We start from the raw sequence: 12,926 nt of genomic DNA on the forward strand, positions 1-12,926 counted from the left end.
AAAGTTCTTAACAGGCCCTCCTGGGAGGCCTGAATACCCTCAAATTTTAAGTGCACATGAGCGGACACAGACAGAGCCCATGGAGCCACATAACCTGCTCCATGAGAGATGTTATTTACTCCCTAAAAATAACAGGCGATTACCTCACAGCATTACAGGCCTTTTCCTCAGGCACACGTGTTCCAGACCAACCCGCACTGGCCATCCCGCACAGGGCAATATGCACACGGCCCGAGGCCCCGCCAAACACACGCTCACCCCCTGAGACCCTGACTCAGGCTGCTGCCTCGAGCCCACCCCCCATGCTGGGCCCCCAACCTGCCACCCTTGTTCACTGCCACACACACAGGGCACAGGAATCCATATTCTGCACTCATCTACATTTTCTCCATCAAAGCAAAACTTCTCGGGGCATCTTTTAAATCATGGAAAATTTTGAAGATGTAGGAAAGCAGAGAGAAAAGTCTACTGCACCCCGAAGGGCCCTTCGGCTTTAACAAGCATGAACTCATGGTCAACCTGACTTCAGCTCTCCCCCCACCCGTGTCCCCTCCCTGCCCTGACTGTTTTGAAGCAAATCCCTGGCTCCTTTGCTGAGCTTCCTGTCACACAGTGACACTATACCCGTCTTTCGGTTTCGTGTAAACCACTAAGAGTCCCACCCAAGGCTCCCCCATCATGCTCGCGTCACACACCCGGGCCCCAGTGTTCCCAGGGGGCACACTCAGGTATACCCACGGGAGTCCACCTGGTCCTGTCCCCCAAACCCAGCCTGAGCACACGCAACCCCCGCAGGATAGACCCCGACATGCTGGGTCTTTGATGCCCACCTTCCCTTCATTTGATACCCATTTCCAGCACCACCGTGCTGGGTCCTTCCAGAGGCCTCCCATCTTTCACTACAACCTCTATCATTAAATCATCAAGGACACCCCATAGGCGATGAAAATGCAGGGGAAGGTGGCGAGAGGTGGTGCTGTAGCAGCCATAGCCAATACACAGCACTAACTTACAGGCCCATCTGTATCTCTGACTACATCCTCTTGAGGGTAGCTGGCTGGGTACCACGTTTCCGAGGCTCAGCCTAGCATCCCATACATGGTAGGTTCTTAATAAATGAAGAGATGCGTGAACGGGGTGGAGGAGGGCACGAGTCCTGACTAAGGTCCTGAGAGAAGCTCTTCCCTTCCTGTGTGGTCTTGGGGGGACCCACGCCTTCCCTGGCCTCCTATCGCCTGTGTTCCATGAAAGGTTTGGAGTGGATGGTCCACTTTAACATTTAATGATTTTTCATCTCTTCATGTCTCTTAGGGAACTTCTTGTAGGTCACATGCATTTTTCTATTTGATTATATGCAGCTTCATATTATTCCTTAATCGTTCCATATGTGAATCTCCCAAATAAGATTTTAAACAACTTGGCCATCTCATCTACGGTGCTACCACGCCATCTGATATGGTGTCTTTCATAACCCTGGGCGTAGTGTCAGCATGTGGTAAACTCTCAAGAACATTCTAATGATTTTGTGCTAAAATCCTAATTACTACTGTAATCCATGGAGCAAACATATTGTGTACTTACCAGTGCATCAGATACCCTGGTAAGTGATTTATAAGTATAATATCACTCCTGAAGGGGCACTAGGATTGTCCTCATTCTATACATGAGGAAACTGAGGCACAAAAAAGTAAGTGACTTGACTAAAGTCACACAGCCTGTTTGAGTCCAGAGCCTGGGTTTTGAACCAATATGCTCTAAGGCTGAGATATGAGATAAATACCTGCCTTGGGGAAATGGAAAGCATTAATTAAAGAAGGTTTAAGATGTTTGTTAGATGCTTGATGCAAACTATTATATAGAGAATGGATAAACCACAAGGTCCTACTGTATAGCCCAAGGAACTATATTCAATATCCTGTGATGAACCATAATGGAAAAGAAGATGAAAAATATTGCATATACATGTATAACTGAGTCACTGTGCTGTGCAGCAGAAATGAACACAACATTGTAAATCAATTATACTTCAATAAGATAAATTAAAAAAAAAAGATGTCAGATGCTTGAATGAAATATGTTGAGATGATGAGGTGAGAAGCAGCCTGGAAGGAGGAGTGAACAGCAAGACCTACGTTGGAGTCCTGCTCTGTCCTAAGACCTGGGTGACTTCAAATAGACCCTGTTATCTCTGTGCCTTGTTTCCATTATCTACAGAACGGGGATAAAAATACTATCAGCCCTGCCAGCTCATGGGGAACGTGAGGGGTGCAAACGACGTAATAGATGTGCAAACGCCTGGCAGACAGTGAGGGGCTGCAGAACCGTGGTCCTGGCTATGTGCACAGGTCCCGCCATCTGGAAATCTCCTTGAGAGAAGCAGGGCTCTCATTAGCATAATCTTCAGCACCGGTTAGGCATTTCACTCTGAAGGACACGGAAAGGTGGTTTCTACCCCTCTCTCTCCCACACTTAGTGTGCAAGAAGACAGACTTTTTATCCATTAGCCCAGGTGACTGCAGGCCAGGGCTGTACCCCCGGCCTCAGGCGGCCTGCGTGGAGGAGCGGTTTGCATTTCACAGGGGGTCCTGAAAGGCTTCCCGGGCGGGGGCTAGAGGCTCAGCCTCCACGGGCCGGTTTATGAGTTTCAGGAGTTAATATACAAGGAGCTCAGTATCCTCTGACTTTTGGAGACTCAGAGGTATTTAAACAGATCCAGCACAAAGAGCTAAGGAAATGAGGGTTTAGGACGCAAAGCAGCTCTGAAGCAGAGCGCTGCTGCCCGTCCAGGGGATGCGCTGGCAGGGCCCAGGGCGAGGCCGCCCGGAAACATGGTGGAGCTCTGACCTGCATCCTGGGTGGACACACTCGTCCCTGGGCATGGAGGTCGGAGCTCGAGGTTTAGAGAATCCTCAGTCCTGGCCCCGGGACTCCTGCGTATTGGGTTGGCCAAAAAGTTCGTTCAGTTTTAAGCAAAAATAAGACACATCTTTCATTTTCACCAAGAACTTTATTGAACAATGTATTCATTAACCAAACGAACTTTTTAGCCAACCCAATACTTGGAATGGCCGTTTAACTTCTAGAACCCCCGTGCTCTCCGGATAAGATCAGGTAACCAACACCAATCCCAATTACTATTTAGATACACACGATGAGAACATATAAGAATGGGATTTCTGGGGCTTCCCTGGTGGCGCAGTGGTTGGGAGTCCGCCTGCCGATGAGGGGGACGCGGGTTCGTGTCCCGGTCCGGGAGGATCCCACATGCCGCGGAGCGGCTGGGCCCGTGAGCCATGGCCACTGGGCCTGCGCGTCCGGAGCCTGTGCTCCGCAGCGGGAGAGGCCACAGCGGTGAGAGGCCCGCGTACCACAAAAAAAAAAAAAAAAAAAAAAAAAAAGAATGGGATTTCTGAGAGCTGAAGTGATGGACTCATGTAAAGCTGTCGGAATCAATATCAATAAAAATTATAACCTCATCAATGACAAGGAGGAAAAAGAACTAATAATCCAGTGGTCAGTTCAACCTTCTCTTCCATTAGTATAACATGAGGTCCTGCTCTGCCTTTTCTAGGTCAATTTGGGGCCAGGAAAGATCAAGATCAACCGCCCAGTGTGTCTCCAAGACAACCTGGGTGGCTCTGAGATGGCTCTCCCTTTCCTCTTCCTGGTTCCTGTCTGCTGTGCTCAATCTTGGCTGCAGGTTTAAGAGTAACGGGGAGAGCTTGAAAACATTCCCAATGCCCAGCTGTCACTCCTAGAGATTCTGAATCAGTTGGTTGTGTTTGGGACCTTGGCATCAGTATTTTAAAACATTTATTATTTTTACTTCTGTTGTATTTTTTCATATATATATATATATATCTTTCCCTGTATCATACAGTAAATCCTTGTTGCTATTTTATACATAGTGCTGTGTATCTGTTAATCCCAAGCTCCTAATTTATCCCTTCCCCCACCCCTTTCCCCTTTGGTAACCATAAGTTTGTTTTCTGTGTCTGAATCTGTTTCTGTTTTGTAAATAGATTCATTTGTATTATTTTTTAGATTCTACACATAAGTGGTATCATATAATATTTGTCTTTCTTTGACTGATTTACCTCACTTAGCTTGATAATCTCTAGGTCCATCCATGTTGCTTCAAATGACATTATTTCATTCTTTTTTATGGCTGAGTAATATTCCATTGTATGTATGTACCACATCTTCTTCATCCATTCATCTGTTGATGGACCCTTGGGGCTTCCCTGCCTTGGCTACTATAGCTAGTGCTGCTATGAACATTGGGGTGTATGTATCTTTTCAAATTAGCGTTTTTGTCTTTACTGGATATATGCCCGGGAGTGGATTGCTGGATCATATGGTAACTCTATTTTTAGTTTTTTAAGGAATCTCCATCCAGTTTTCCACAGTGGCTCCATCAATTTGCATTCCCACCAACCGTATAGGAGGGTTCCCTTTTCTCCACACCCTCTCCAGCATTTATGATTTGTAGGCTTTTTGATGATGGCCATTCAGACTGCTGTGAGGTGATACCTCATTGTAGTTTTGATTTGCATTTCTCTAATAATTAGCGATGTTGAGATCTTTTCATGTGCGTTTGCAGTTTTTATTGTGGTAAAACATACATCACATAGAATTTACCATTTTGACCATCTTCCAGTGTACATTTCAGTGGCATTAAGGAATTCACGTTGGACAGCCGTCACCATCAGAACTCTTTCATCTTTCCAAACTGAAACACTGGGCCCATTAAACAATAACTCCCCATTCTTCCCTCCTTCCAGCCCCTGGCAACCATCATTCTACTTTTCTGGTCTCTGTGAATCTGCCCACTTACGGTCCCTCCTATGAGTGGAGTCATACAGTATTTTCCTAGGGCATCAGTAATTTTAAAAAGCTCTCCAGCTCATTCTCTGTGCAGTTAGGAATAGAGGGGAGTGCCAAGCAGGGGTTACACATGAATTCATCTTTGGGAAGAGAGGATAGTGCAGGGATGTGGATGGAGATGAGAGTAGAAAAACTGCAGGGACAGAGAAAAATAATGGAAAAAATTCACATCTCCACCCACACGACATTTAGGCAAGGTATTGCTTTCATGAAAAGCCAGCTAGAAGGGAAAGGCTGTGTTTGTCAGGGAGACTATCTGAAGTAAGGGATTTTGAATCCTACACCCTGGGTTTGAATCCTTGTTCTGCTGTTAAATAGCTGTGTGCCCTTCAGGGAGCCATTTAATAGTCCTGAACCTCACTTTCCCTGTCTGAAAAATTGGGCTAATTCATTCTACCTCTCGGGGATGTTGCTGGGCTTAAAAGCAGAGGCAAAGCACGTGAAAGTGTCTGAGGCATTGCAGAATCCTATACAGTGGTGGCTGCATTGAAAATGGGTAGCAGTTGCTTCCATTCTAATTTATTTTCTTAAGTGCATTAGCCTTGGTATCAGGTGGAGAGAGCATAATTGTTCTAGCTGGGTCCAATCTGTGACCATAGAATATTTAATTTTAGAAAAAGCTTAAAAACTGCTACAAATTAATTTTTAAAACCTAGCCTTACTTCTTGGTCATCAATAACCCTTAGAGAGTGCAATTGTTTTCGAGAGACAAGCTGGAAGGATGATTATGCCATTTTAAAGTAAAAAGGCATACTCATTTGATAAGCACATTGAAGAAGCATTCATAGAAGCATTTACCTCTTCAACTTCTTTCTTTTGTGCTTGATGCCAGCACCTGTCCTTTGTGAGATAAACACGTACACTCATGCACACACACACACACACACACACACAGAGCTCTGGACCTCTTGTTGGACTCTGGGTTTGTTTGGGGCTGTGTGTGTGCCTTATTCAAACAAGACAGAGCTAAGGTTGCATGACGTCTTCTCTTTATTTTTCCATTTAATATTTTAAGAACCCAAGATAGCTATTAGAGAAAAGAAGAAGAGAGAGGTGGGGAGGAGGGTGAAAAGCAGGGAGAGAGGAGCCTGGCTAGCTTTGTCTTGCTAATGTACTTTGTTTTGTGGACGATGGGCCGTTTAGACAGATCCAGACCACCTCAGGAGGGGGAAGGCGACAGAGCAGCAAGACATCTCAAGTGGAAAGCTTTACTGGGGACAAAAGCTGCACCTGCAAAGCACAGACGTAACTGTTTCTGGAGGCCAGGGCCGATGCTGGGAGATAAATGCCCGGCACCACCTGACTGAGGGCTTTGCAGTGTGCACTTGCCTGGATACTGCGGTTCATTCATTTCAGAAGAGAGGCGGCTCCTGCAAAAGCCCCAAAGAGCCCAGCGTGGCATTACAAACTCACAAAAGGACTGAGGGAAGGAACAGCAGTGCAGGTAGAGGAGAGGCTGAAAGCTAGGACCCCTGGAGGAGTAATGAATCGTTTATCAGCACAGTTCAACCCAGACAAACTTGCTTCTTAACGAAAATCTGTATTTTAAGTCCAATATCAGATATTCTCTCATTGGTTCTGCCCCCAGAGTCTCCCTGTTTAATCCTGGTGGTGTTAGCAGGTCCCAGCCTGCAGAATTGGAGGAGCTTTCAGGGATCTCCTGCCTGCCTTCCTCCTTCCCTTCTTTCCTTTCCTTCTTCCTTCTCTCCCTCCTTCCTTCCAAGCCGTGGATCCCTATCTGCAGATGAAACGAAGTTCAGTAAGTGAACCAGATAGAGCAGAGGGGCCCTGGACGAAAGCAGACCCTCACCTGCAGCAGCCAAGAGCTCGACAGTCAGGGGTGACTCTTACTGGTTTTGTTTGGCCCTTTTATTTGACAGGAAACTGAGGTTCAGGGCATGAAGTGATTTCCCCAAAGTAAACCAGAGGTGCTCCGACCTCAATCTAATATATTTGACAGTGTAATACATTTTGTCTCTCATGGACGTTTGCAACATGATGGTAAATGGGTCACCTAATAAAATGTGGCTTGGACTGTATGATGAGTCAATACGACTTCAGATTTTTTATGGCAAAAGCCAATAACTCTGACTTCGAAAGAAAACAGTAGCAGGGACTGGCCCAGGGTGGGGTAGGAGGTGAAGAAAGTCACAGAAAACCAGGAAAGTTTACAAACATATTCATTATGTTGAAGTTTTCCTCTACAGAATTGTCTGGTCATCATCTGATTATAAATTGTTAACAGGAAACGGGAAGTCTAATGTGATCGAAGGTGTGAACTTGGTTAAGACACCCAGGCTCACTGGGTCTCTGTTTCCTCCATAACCCAAGACAGTTTTGAACCAAATGTCTCTAAGATTCTTCCCTTAGAAGAGCTTTATGTTTCTCTGAAATATTATGCTGTGCTAACTCCATGCAACCAATACTGAAAACTTCTGCCTTCATTCATTCTATCCAGCAGATGTGCCTTAAAGAAAAAGTATTGAAGGAGAGAGAGCCAAGGAAGAGAGTGCCCCTCATACTCCTACTCATGCTTCAAGGCCCCACTCAAAATGCCCCTCCTCCATGGAATTTTTCTTCTGCCTCAGGCAGGATTTTTTCACTCACATTTTTTCTCCCTTAAACCAGGTACCATGAATCATTCACTTGTTTAAATGCCTGGAATCTAACAGTGTCTGGAGCAGGAAATCTCCACAACGTTGTTTCATGAATAAAGATGCTGAGAAATGTATTGTAATGTTTGCTAAAACCCTCACTGGCGAAAACCATTTGCTGAGACCATTTTCTTTCTCTTTCAACCAAAGCAAAGCAACTAGACCAAATCTCCAAATCACCACTTTAAAAATGAATTGTATTACTTAAATTTCTTACCAACACCCCCCTGAAAATATGACATTGCAAGAATCCTTGAAATCTTCATTTCATTTCCTTCAATAAAGAAAGCCCCCGCCTTTTGGCTTTGAAAGTGAGCAGCATCCGTTTCCTTCCAAGAGCAACACGCTTTCGTTCATGGAGTAACAACCTCAAGTCGCATCTTTATGGAATTATCACAAGATATTTTACAACCTTGTCATGTTTTTGCAACGAGCAGCGTAAGGGGGATCAGCTTAGGCTTCTAGAAAAGCTGAGTGGACAAGAGAGTTGGGACACACACCTGAGGTTCCTCCACCGCAGTCTTACCATCGTGGACTGTGCCGGGCTGGTAATGAGGACAATTCTACATGTGAGAGAACAGACTCACCTTCTTTGACATTCAGTCGTGAGGACGGGTCCGTGTGGGAGGTTGTGTTATAGGCCAACAGTGAACCTGAAAGGCGAAGCAAAAGCATCAGGTTATAACCAAGACACTCTTCTGAGATCAAGACTAGGAGATGGGATGAGAAGTGAGTGGGGAGGGCAGGAGACAGGGAGAAGGATGGAAGGACAGGTGACTGACTCCTTGAGAGAAAGAAACAGTTAATGTCACCCATCTGGGGGACCAATCATGCAGGACTGTAATAGCTTCCTGGAGTTAGGGTCCGAGGAAGGTAGGACAGAATGCTCGTGGGCAGGACACACACAAGCCCTCCCAGCAGCCATGTTTAAGGTTCTAGAGTTCTTGGGGCCCACACTATGTCACAGCAGGAACACAGGGCTGGGCACCATGTCCTGGTCTTTCGACCAACTTCCCGTGTGACCGTGAATGAGGGACTTTACGTGTCTGGATCTTGATTTCTTCACCTTGAACTACAAGAGGGGGTGGCAAACTTTTTATACAGACCAGATAGTAAATATTTTAGTCTCTGCGGGCTGAATATGGCCTCTGTTGCACATTCCTCTTTGTTTTTGTTTTGTCTTGTCCATGGGCCAGCGCTGGCCAGATTGGACTGTAGCTTGTATTGCCACGCCTTGGAGGAGAAGCCCAGCCACTTTCTTCCCACTGTGATGTCCTTTGGGTTTACAGGTGGGCAAGGTGCTTGGATCATCACGCTTGGTGAAGGGGGTGCTAGGAGCTGGGAAAGGGGTGGGGCTGGCAGTGCTCCCTGGAGTAACTTTTGTCTCCCTTTATGCATAGCTAAGAGAATACAACTCAACGTGAGGCATAAGCCACTGAATTTTCTGTCATCACAGGGTGCTGATATACAATCTTTTAGAATTAAATGTTCATGCAGAACTACTTTTAGCAAGCACTAAAAGTAGTTCTAGTCTGGGCATTTTCTAGTAGATTTAGTCTGGGCGTTTTCTAGGTTTTTTCTTTTTTCTATTGTTGTTGCATGTAAAAAAAAATTCTCCCTTCTTTCCTAAAACTAGACTTGTGCCTTTGTTTCCAGCAAATCCAAGAGCTTTATTTTGGAAAACGTAGGCATTTTTGTCTTCCTCGAGGCTCTCCCGTGGAAACTCTGAAGTGCGATCAAGAGGGCTGGGATCTGCTTTTATAAACTTGACATGGGTGTTGGAAGCTAAAAAATCTTTCTAAACTATCCTTTGCCTGCTCCCTGGGACCGAGTGGATGGACTCGGGTGCCAGGGCTTGGAACAGGGAATGGGCTGTCAGACACTCCTATTTTTAGTCTCAAGTCCCGGAAGGGACACGGGAGTGGAGCGGCTGCCTCACCCAGCTGTGGGCGTTTGGTTGTGTGCCTCAGAGAAGCTGTGTGCCCTTCCAGGCCAGACGACGAAGAGAGAATTTTGGAAGAGTCATCCAACTGCCTAGAACCACTGACTTTGGGCTTGAGCAACTATTCCTTTCAGCTCTGCAACAGTTCCAGACAAAAAAAGCAGAGGGGTGGTGATGGTACTGCGAGAACTCTATGCCAAAGTGTGGCCGTGTGGAGACACCTTTAGAAAGGAGGCAGTCACGTGCTTGGAATAGCCGAGAACCAGATGCGTTTGGTTCTTCCGTTCTCAAAAATATCAAGGACAAAGTGATTTTTTGCACTTCATTTAATATAAATTTTTATGCACATGAGAGTTTAGACTTAGACCTGCTTCTTACCACTTACTAGCTTGGTGACCTCCATCAATCTACCCAATCTCTCTAAGCCATAGGGTCCTCCTACATAAAACAGGCTAATAATAACACCTACCTAATAAGGTTCTTATGAGGTGTCAAAAAACACAACTGCTCGGAACAGACCTTGGCTCAGAATGAATGTTCAATACACGCTAGGTGTTATCACGACTACTTTTATATCTTTTCTCCCACAGACACCACGATGACACACAATAAACTCTTTATAAAAGAGCTTGCTGGGCATTTGCCTTGTTCTCTGGAATTAGAGTTATGAATGGGTTCTGCTGCAGTAAGAAATAATCCTCCATGACTGGAAGGAGGTTAAGAAATGGAAACAAGCGTTCCAAGGGAAGAGAAAACAGTCTCTGGAGTAAGACCAAGAATGTTTGCCTCTCTGTCCCTGACATTCTCGGCCTCAGGCGGAAACCTCACGGCTGGAGCAAATAAAGAAAAATGATGGTCTCGGAGGACCGAACTGCCTGAGTCATTAGTGCAGATGTAGCTGAGAGCACGAAGCTTAGATAAACCACGCTTATTAAATTTCCCCCTCGGTGAAAGTTCTTCTTTGGGCACACGTGAATTCCAGAGGAAACTCCCAGAAAGCCAAGAGGAAGGGTCGTTTGACCTCTGCAAAGCTTGCATGAAATACATATTTCATGGTAACCTAGGAGAAGGATTTTGCCCTAAAGACTGTTCTTGGTTCAAGTTTCACTCCTAGAAGGAGAGGCTGCCTTCCCTGTGGAGGGGCTGATTTGGGGTGTCTGACCTCCTTCCCAAGGGACCAACTTTCCCTTCTCTCCTCCCATTTTTTACTTAACCAGTTCCTCAGGCTACAGAGAGTGGCAAGGCACACTCTTTCCTTAAAGGAATTTGTTCAGATGCAAGAAGGTCCTCCCTGGAGCCTGACCTCTCACTCTGTGGCTTTGGATATCTCTCTCTCCTTCTTTGAGGCACCTTCTGCGTGGGGCGAACACCACCTTGTCAGAGGAAACAGGCTGTGATGCTAGGAGGGAAGCCAACACTCTCGGGATGCTTGTCGTCGTGCGCCGGATGCTTTCTGTCTATTCTCTCACTTAATTCTCACGCAGATGACGAAATCAACATTCAGAGAAGTCAAGTAATTTGCCCAGGATCACACAGCCAGAAAGCCTAGGAGGCAGGATGCCCATTCCGGTCTATCTACAAAATCTGCTCTCTGCCCAGCAGACACTGCGGCTTCCAGGCTAAATCAAAGAAACAGACAACACTCACCTATGGTGTTGGAATCAAGACAGTGGCTGCCTTTGGGGAGGAAGTGGGGGTGATGGAGGGGGCATACGGGGGCTTCGAGTCTCCCCCTTGACCTGGAGGGACTCATATGAGTGAGTGGATGCACTCTGTGATAATTCCTTGACTTGTGCATTTATGATTTTTGCACTTCTCTCTATGTGATACTTTAATTAAAACGTTTGTTGCGGGCTTCCCTGGTGGCGCAGTGGTTGAGAGTCCGCCTGCCGATGCAGGGGACACGGGTTCGTGCCCCGGTCCGGGAAGATCCCACATGCCGTGGAGCGGCTGGGCCCGTGAGCCGTGGCCGCTGAGCCTGCGCGTCCGGAGCCTGTGCTCCGCAACGGGAGAGCCCACAGCAGTGAGAGGCCCGCGTACCGCAAAAAAAAAAAAAAAAAAAAAAGTTTGTTGCCTTATCTGTTTATGTATTTACATACACATGAGGGCTTCTATGTGTATCTATGTATTTGGGGCCCCGAAAAGCATGGAGCAGCTGCTGCTGAGAATGGAATAGGCTCCCCAATGTGAAAGCACAAGGACAGAATAATTTCCCATTGTCGCGTCCATCCGTCACTGGTACAGTATTTGGGATCTGAAAGAGGATGGAAATGAACAGAATGAAGCTTGCAGGTGTGGGTGGAGCCCAGCAATCGGGCTTTCTCCAGCTCCACGTTCCCACGAGCGGACCTGGTCTTCCTCTGGGGCACCTGCAGACGAGACAACGGCCGTCTGAGCGCCAAAGCCTTGTCTCCCGCCTTGCAGACACCTCGCCAGCCCCACTGCCAGCCTCCTGAAGCCAGGCTTCCTTTTTTTCTGCACTGCCATCAATGGCTCTGGCTGGAGGGTGCTGGCGGGCAGGGAGGAGGAAGGAGGCTCTGTGTTCTTTTTTTTTTTTTTTAACATCTTTACTGGAGTATAATTGCTTTATAATGGCGTGTTACTTTCTGCTTTATAACAAAGTGACTCAGTTATACATATACATATGTTCCCATATCTCTTCCCTCTTGAGGATCTGTGTTCTGAACAAGAGGCCTGGCTGACAACTGAGTCCCGGGAAATCTGGCCTTTTGTTCTCCTTCACTGGTCAGACCTGGCCTGGAAGGGATAATACTTCACTGGCTTAATTGCCCGGAGCCATCACCTTTGCCGGGACATCTGAGGCAGCCGGTGGGGACACCACAAAACGCAAAATGTGTTTTCCATTATGTTTAAATTAAAAATGGGAATCAAGATAGATACCTTTGCTGTGGTCTCCCTGTCACCCAATAGATTTCATTTCTCTAGCGCTGCCACTATTTCCAAAGGCATTTTCTTAGCATTTTTCACGGGTCAGTCGCAGACAGACAGACCGAACACAACTTTCTGTAAAATGAACAAAGGCTCTTTCCTTCTGCCTCTGGCCGCCCCACCCAGAACCTTTTGGGCTCCCAGAAACCCCAAACTCCCCCCAGCGGCCCTGGGTCTGAACTGCCGTTTGGGGACAGCTCCCACTTCCTTTGAGGTCCGTCCCAATCTTGCCTTGTGACACCCAATCTCATTTCCCGCAGCCCGAGACTGTAAATACGGCCTCTGCCTGCATGAGATACTGATGGGGCCGCCCGTCGGGTCCAGAGTATGGGGCGCTGCGCGGAAGAGAAAAGGGCAGAGTTGGCCTGCAGATAGGTTTGGCTTAATCGGCCTCATTCCAGGAGGCCAGAGGGAAGTTTTCGGAAAGCATTTATCTCTGGGTACAAATGAAAACAGAAAATGCTGTGGGGAAAGCGGCCTGGCCCTCCACACGG

General features: G+C 46.8%; 1 protein-coding gene across 2 annotated transcripts in view; it reads right to left on the bottom strand.

Moving 5' to 3' along the window:
• Positions 1 to 12,926, bottom strand: part of FLI1 (Fli-1 proto-oncogene, ETS transcription factor) — a gene marked incomplete at its 3' end in the record, with an annotated part of 50,728 nt that overhangs the window by 20,350 nt on the left and 17,452 nt on the right. The window contains exon 4 of one of the 2 annotated variants that reach the window (XM_079709254.1): positions 8,129 to 8,194. The exons of the other annotated variant lie outside the window; for it this stretch is intronic. Within the exon in view, the coding sequence (XP_079565380.1) occupies positions 8,129 to 8,194 (66 nt within the window). The remainder of the gene's footprint in view (positions 1 to 8,128; positions 8,195 to 12,926) is intronic. 2 annotated transcript variants of the gene reach the window in all.

This window comes from Hyperoodon ampullatus (assembly GCF_949752795.1).
Source record: "Hyperoodon ampullatus genome assembly, chromosome: 7".
Taxonomy (NCBI): Eukaryota; Metazoa; Chordata; class Mammalia; order Artiodactyla; family Ziphiidae; genus Hyperoodon; species Hyperoodon ampullatus.